A 7,530-nucleotide genomic window follows, 5' to 3' on the forward strand; every position below is an offset into this window, starting at 1 on the left:
CACCTGTTTACAGCCTCCCAAGAACTAGGATTACAGGTACATGCCACTACACTTAGTCTCAGCGTGCCCCAGGATGGGGCCGGCACGGCAGGCCTGGGGATCAAACTCCTGGCCGTTGCGCCTGTTTGCAGATGCTTTAATCTGCTGAGCTGTTTGGCCAGCCCAGAGTTTGCTTGCTTTTCAAACAAGATTTTAAAAGTTGTCCCAGTTGAGTCATGAGCTATCACCACGTGATTTGTCCGTAGAGCTAATGATCTCGGGTGTATTCCATGTTCCCAGAATACTGTGCCGTGTCAGCTGCGCCTTGAACTGTCTCAGCTATGCTGGGTGTTCTTGTGCAGCTCACCAACAGCAGAGTCCAGCTAGGAAAACAAGATGGAAAATCTGAAATTGTCCTTTCCATTTCCATGCACTAAATAAGAATTGCTCTGGAAATGTTTCATGGAAGGAAGCAATGGCAAAAGAAAAGAAAATCTTTCTTACTATTAAGTTTTAAAAGAAAGTGGAAGTCTTTTGTGATTTTTTAAAAATACTCTGTTAAGGAATTGATGACTTCATTGGTGGTAAATTACTTCGAATAATGCATACTTTGGCTTCTAGGTAATTTCTATATCAGAGAGCTTAGTTTCCTAACCAAAGAAGAGATAAAAGTAATTCAATATCCCCAGGTAGACTAGGCCATATCTTCAGAGTTCACAGTAACAGTCTCAGAAGTCTGATTGTCATATATTCACCCAGGATACTTTAATGAGTAATGGCTGTCTTTATTCACATGTTTTAAACAGACCAGCTCCGACAAGAAATGTTGGACGATGCCCAAAAGAAATTGATGGACTTAGTAAACAGCACAGAAGGAAAAGTGGACAAGTATGGCTTTACCTTTTACCTTTTTGTATTTTATAGAGGTGGCTTTTATGGTTAAAAAAACTTATGCATGTAGATGTTTGTCTGTGATTAAATTTAGACGTAAATTTTCCTTTTTCTTATATAACAAGGAGAAATATCAGTAGCTTTAATGGAGGTTAGCAGAATAATGTACTAAATTTATTTTTACTATTTTTTCCCTTTATTGTCCATACATGAACATATCCTGCTTAGGTCTTAGGTCTGAACCTAAGTATGCATGACATAATCATTTATTGAATATGTTTAATATTTAGGTATTATCAGCTAAGTTTTAATGCATTTGAGTAGGAAAATATACAGGTAAAACACAAGAACAGTGGCCACCATTTAAGTGTCTGTTCGGGGGAACGTGAGCCCCGACAGGAAGTGAACATTACTAAGAGGTACCTTTTAGGTACCTCTTTTACTACCTTTTAGAGTTGTAATTGTTTCCTTATGTGTTTGATCCTGCTGCCTTAGGCAGTCTTTCTCCTCAGTAGGTTATTGGGGTGAAGAAAGTTGTATAGGTAACATTTTAGATGTTCCTAATTGAGATTGTCTTGATTTTTTTTTTTTGTAAGCCCCTTTAAAATATTTTGTTATAGTTAAATATGTAATTGTATAAGTACAATCAAATGTGTGTGTTTACTATTTGTGGAGACTCCACATGCAGTTGGTGTCAGCGGTTTCCTCCTTCCTTTCCAGAGTCCTTATGAGAAATCTCTTCGTTGGTCATTTCCACACACCAAAAAACCAGCGTCATGAAGTGTTGCGATTGATGGGAAGCATTCTGGGAATCAAGAGGGAGGAGATGGAGCAGGTAACTGGCGAGGGAAGCCACTCCATACACGTTTACTGAACTTGTTTCTCTGACGGTATTTATAACTATCTGTAAGCAGGCTGATTACTGTTTCTGGTGTCATTTTTTCAATTATGAAGTCTTCTAAGCACTGTCTTCCCTTTTTTTTTTTTTTTTTTTTTGAGGAACTGGGGATTGAACTCAGACCCTTGTGCTTGCCAGGGAAGCACTTATCCTACTGAGCCATCTCCCCGGCCCCTGTATTTATAACTAAAATACTGCCATCATTCTTTTTATTATGTGTAATAACTTAATTTTCTCAATTATGTAAAAATGAAATCATTTTATTCTGTGTTGAGATATATTTGTTCAGTTTGTATGATGTTAGTTCAAATACTGTGCAACTTATATACCATTCTCATATCAGGATACTGACATCTTGAAATATAGTACCCACAATCATATTTGAGGTTGTGCTTGGTATGGAATTTTATCCTGTTTGTCACCTTTGTCAATAGTAGGAAATGTATATTAAAAATTGAACTAAAGCCTGACTTGCTAATATCTAAAATTGTGTAAAAATGGCTGTATTTTCTCATTTGATGATTTTTTTTGTTTTAAAATAATCCTGCAGTTGCTTAATGAAGATCAGGGAGGTGTCACTAGGTGGATGACGGGGTGGCTTGGAGGATCAAAAAGTGTTCCCAGCACACCACTGAGACCAAATCAGCAATCTGTACTCAATAGCGTAAGGACTAATTTTATTTTTGTTGAATATGAATGATGAAATGATTGTATATTGTACTTATTTTCAAAGAATCAGATTTCTCTTTTAGGTAATTTATGCAGCTATTTTATTATTTTGGATTTAGAGATGACAAACAATTTTAATAATTTGATTGCATATAGTTTTCATTTTTCACTTTTTAATGGTACTTTTACTTTTTAGAATTGTAACTGTTTCTTTATGTGTTTGATGCTACTGCCTTAGGCAGTCTTTCTACAAAATTATGCTGTTCATCTTTTTTTGAGGGTGTCATTTTTGAGACAGGGTCTTGCTGTATAGTTCAGGCTGCCTTCGAATTCACAGTGTAGCCCAGGCTGGCTTCCAACTCATAGCAGTCCTCTGACCTCATCTTCGTGAGTGCTGGGATTACAGGTGTATGCCATATCACCCGGCAATTGTGCTGGGTTTTTTTTCCGTGCAGGGTCTCACAACGTGGGTTGTAGTGATCCTCCTGCTTTCTGCCTCCCCATGGCTGGGATTACAGGCACGTGCCACCGCACCCGGACTCCATCACTGGCTCAGCGCGCCCGAGGGCGGGGCCGGCGCAGCACCCGGAGCCAGGGATCGAACCCTGGTTCCCGCGCTTCGTTGAGCAAGCGCTTAGTCCGCTGAGCTGTACCGCTGGCCCTAATTGTGCTATTTTAAAGAGGCACTGTTTTACTTACTTTTGCATGTTCCAAGTCATGGCGCCAGTGAGCCTTGCCAAGCACTGGCTGTGTCCCAGATGCTGTAAGCTCTGGGGAAGCAGCTGTCAGCCGGAAGGGAGGGTGCTGCCCCTGAGCCATGTCTGGCAGGAAGAGGCCGTCGTGGTGCGAGCATGTGCAGTGCCCGAAACACAGAGAGCATTAGGTGGATGTTCACGGAATTAATAGCACTGGGAATGGAGGGTTTCTTTCTTGTATTTTCAATTAAAAAAGTAAAACACAAGGGGCCAGTGAGATAGCTCAGCAGACTTAAGTGCCTGCTTAGGCAAGTGCAGGGACCTTGGTTCAGTCCCAGGCACCACAGGCTGCACCAGCCCCACCCCCAGGGCGAGCTGAGCCGGCCAGAAAATCTGGGCGCAGTGGCACACGCCTGTAATCCAGAGCTGGGGAGGCTGAAAACTGACAACAGGAGGATCACTGAGTCCGAGCTGTGTAGTGAGACCTGTAACAACAAATACATTAAACAAACCAAAACCCCACAAGTCTAGGATAAAACCCTGTTTTCCTTGGCTGGTATAACATTTAATTTAGAGGAAAAGTGTTCACCACATTATTTTAATCTGATAATGTTACTGGAGAGCTTTTGCAGATCTTTAGAAAGTTATGTTTAGTACTTGTTTTCACGTGATACAGTTTTTCATGTCTGTTATTAAAATGAAAAGATTTGATGTCAGAAAGATTTTTGGGGGGGGCCGCTCAGGATGCCTTCAGGGCAGGTCTGGCTTGAGGATGAGGGGATCGAACGACAGCATCCTGAGCCCGACTGCTTTGTTTCAGCAGGCATTTAAACACCTGAGCTAATGGACAGGCCCCCAAGACTTGATGTCTTAAGTATTTATTATTTATTTATTTTTGGTAGAACTGAGGATTGAACTCAGGCCCTTGCGCTTGCCAGGGAAGCACTTATTCTAGTGAGCCATCTCCCCGGCCCTTGATGTCTTAAGTACTGCTGATGTTAAGAAAGTTTTCAGTTGACTAAGACCTCATGAAGTATTTGAAATGAATGTTGTCGTTAAAGATTATTAAATTGCTAATTTGCAGTAGCTACACATAAGATGCTACAATGGTCTGTAAAGCTGCTTTGTAAAAAGGAAAAAAGATTCAAATGGCATGATTAATATTTAACAGTTAATTGCAGTAGCTGGCACATTTTCTTAGTTGTAGTGAATGTAATTTTGTTACCTAGCCTCATATAACCAAAGTATTTTCTTTTTAGTCTTTTTCAGAACTTTTTGTTAAATTTCTAGAAACGGAATCTCATCCTTCTGTCCCGCCACCAAAGCTTTCTGTTCATGATATGAAGCCTCTAAGTTCACCAAGACAGAGAGAACTAAATACAAATGTATCAGAAGCCTCAAAAGGTAAAATTAGATGCTTATTTGTTTCCTACAGTGTAAAATATCAAATGTTTAACTTTATGATTTTGCTTTGCAGTGATATTAACTAAATTAGTATTATTAAAATTGTGTAACTCTGATTGTAAAATTCCGATAAGGAATCAAATTTTTGCTTTCTATATTGTGACAGTTTTTAATATCTAATTGGCTTACTTTAAATAGTATAAAATATTTTCCCTTTGTATATCAGCTATGTAGTTCTGACTCTGCACAAGCTGCTTTAAGACATTCTGGGCATGGTAATGAACGGGTAAATCTTTCCTGCTCACTTGTTTTCTTCTCTGCTTGATGGTGCTGTTTACTAATCAGAGTTAGTTGCTGGGTTTACAGTTTAGTAAAGGATTTCCCCTTGGAAAATTAAGTCTTATAATCAGTAGCCAATCCTTGACATGAAAACAGCACATGCTCAGCTTAGCAAACAGACCTCTAAGAACATGAAGCACTCTGATGTGCTGGAAGTGAGTGGTTGCAGGCTGCAGCTATCTGTGCTCACCATTTTTCTACCCTACTAGGTTGTATAAGCTTATCTATGTGCATATCATTGATATGGGCAACTCAAGTTAACTTCATTGAGTTGAAATTGAATAATCTTTTAGGATATACATATATATATATATATGTATGTATATATATATATATATGTATATATATAAATCCACCTACAAAGCAGGTGGCTTAATGCAAGCTTATTGACATCTCCACATTTGATCCATGGGAACATGTCTTCCACATATAGGCAGTGATATTACTGATTGGATGCATTTGAAATCGAGCGCATATGAAGCATATTTAAACCAATAAAATTAGGCTATCCTGTATATGAAAGTATCTTGATAATAGGCATCCTGAAGTGGGTTAAATATCCCTTTTCTTTTTTTTTTTTAATTTTATTTATTTATCTGGGGGGGGCAGCTCAGCCCACCAGGGGGCGGGGCTGGCTGGCATGTGGTGCTGGGGGATTGAACCGCAGTCCCTGTGCTTTGCTAAGCTTGTTCTAAGTAGGTGCTTTAGACCACTGAGCCATCTCACCATCCCCTATATATCCCTTTTCTGATAGCCTTAGTTTCTTCAAAAAGCTTTTATTACATTTATTTTATTTTGTGGTTTTCTTATATAAGAGAAATCATAAGATATTTAATTTTCTGTGTCAGATTTATTTCACGTAATATTATAGTTTCCAAAAACAGCCAGCCAGGACTGGTGGCTGTGCAATTACACCTGTAATTCCAGTGCTTTGGAGGCTGAGGCAGGAGGATTAGTGTGTTTGAGGTTTGGCTGGGCTACACCACAAGACCTTGTCTTATAAAACCAAGAAAAAGCCAATTCCCCATAATAACATGAATTAATTCTTCTTAATGACTAAATACAACTTGATTCTGTTTATATACCATAGTTTCTTCATTTGTTTGTTGGTGGGCATCTGGGCTGTTTCCAGAGCTTAACTATAGGGAGGTCCTTTCTTGGGAAACCTTCATATTTTAAGATACCAAGAGGTACATGTTAATAGGTATTCTTTTGTTTATCACATGTATATTTTAATTTAGTTCAATATTTATATCCTGGAATCTTAAAAACTTGCTTGGTTTTTTAGACAAATGTTTCTATTGTCTGAACTTTCATGGAAAGATAGAGTGGTAAAATCTAGTTGGAATTTATGTTTGCTGAATTCAAAGAAAAGTCATAACTTTATCTGAGAGGTATAGCAGGTACTAAAAACATGTGTTTTCCTTGTGCTGGTTTACACTCCCACCAGCAACGCAGGAAGGTTATTCTTCACTGCTGTCTCCGTGGCGTGCGTTAACTGTTTGATTCTTAATTGATGGCCATTCTTTCTGCAGTAAGATGGAATCTCTGTGCAGTTTTACTTTGTACTTCTCTAAAGGACAGTGAAGGTGAACACTTTTTCAAATACTGGCCATTTGTACCTAGGGTATCTGCATGCGGAAAGGTCAAAGCTAGACCAGTCAGTATCTCTCATCAGGCACTAAACTAAAATCAAAATGTCTCTAAGATCTAAATATTAAAACAGAAACACTTAAATCTGTGGAACATAAAATAGGTAAAATCTTTGCAGTCATAGACATAGGCAGGGACTTTCTCAGTGGAAACCCACTTGCATAAGAAATAACATCAAAAGTCAGCACATGGGATTATATCAAATTAAAAAGCTTCTGTGCAGCAAGAGACCCAACAAAGTAAAACAACTCAGAATGGAAAAAAATTTGCCAGCTGCACCTCAGACAGAGGACTAATCTCTAGAATATATAAAGAACTGAAAGCATTTAGAACCCCTCTAACAAAAGACTCAGTCAAAAGAAGGAACTGAAATGAATAGACACTTCTCAGAAGAAATATTAAATGTCCATAAATACTTGAAGGGCCAGCCAGATAGCTCAGCAGACTGAAGCGCCTGCTTAGGCAGAGTGCAGTAACTGGGAATTGATCCCCGATGTGCCGCGCAGACCCCGCCCCAGGGGTGCACTGAGACAGCGGCGGAGACTGGGCATAGTGGTGCACACCTGCAATCCCAGCACTTGGGAGGCTGAAAACAGGAGGATCACTGTGGGTCTGAGCTACATAGTGAGACCCTGTAGACCCTGTACTAAATACATTTTTTAAAAAATTACCCACCAATATTTCATAGATCTCTGCTTGTGGGGCACAGAACCCAGTAGCACATGAATGTTTGTTTTGGAGCCAAATCTAGTAACAGAAAACATATGTAAAGAATTGTTTTTATCAGAAAACATTTTGAATTACCAAGAGTGAATTTTAAGCACATTTTCATAATATAAATCACTATTTTTCATTTTTTATTAATTTTATTGAGAAACAAATAACAATGAGACAGTTTCAAAACCGCTTAGTAGGACAGGTTCAATAATTAATACATTGCATATCGTTGTCTTCGTAGTGGTTATTCACAAGATGCAGACATAATATCCCGTCTAAACACTG

At 38.9% G+C, this 7,530-nt stretch overlaps 1 protein-coding gene across 1 annotated transcript in view; it reads left to right on the top strand.

Moving 5' to 3' along the window:
• Trip11 (thyroid hormone receptor interactor 11) overlaps positions 1-7,530 on the top strand; it is a 74,666-nt gene that overhangs the window by 65,922 nt on the left and 1,214 nt on the right. Inside the window, exons 16-19 of the mRNA XM_023719634.1 lie at positions 786-867; positions 1,591-1,705; positions 2,319-2,432; positions 4,392-4,536. Of these exons, the coding sequence (XP_023575402.1) occupies positions 786-867; positions 1,591-1,705; positions 2,319-2,432; positions 4,392-4,536 (456 nt within the window). The remainder of the gene's footprint in view (positions 1-785; positions 868-1,590; positions 1,706-2,318; positions 2,433-4,391; positions 4,537-7,530) is intronic.

This window comes from Octodon degus, unplaced genomic scaffold (assembly GCF_000260255.1).
Source record: "Octodon degus isolate 3935 unplaced genomic scaffold, OctDeg1.0 scaffold00070, whole genome shotgun sequence".
NCBI lineage: Eukaryota > Metazoa > Chordata > Mammalia > Rodentia > Octodontidae > Octodon > Octodon degus.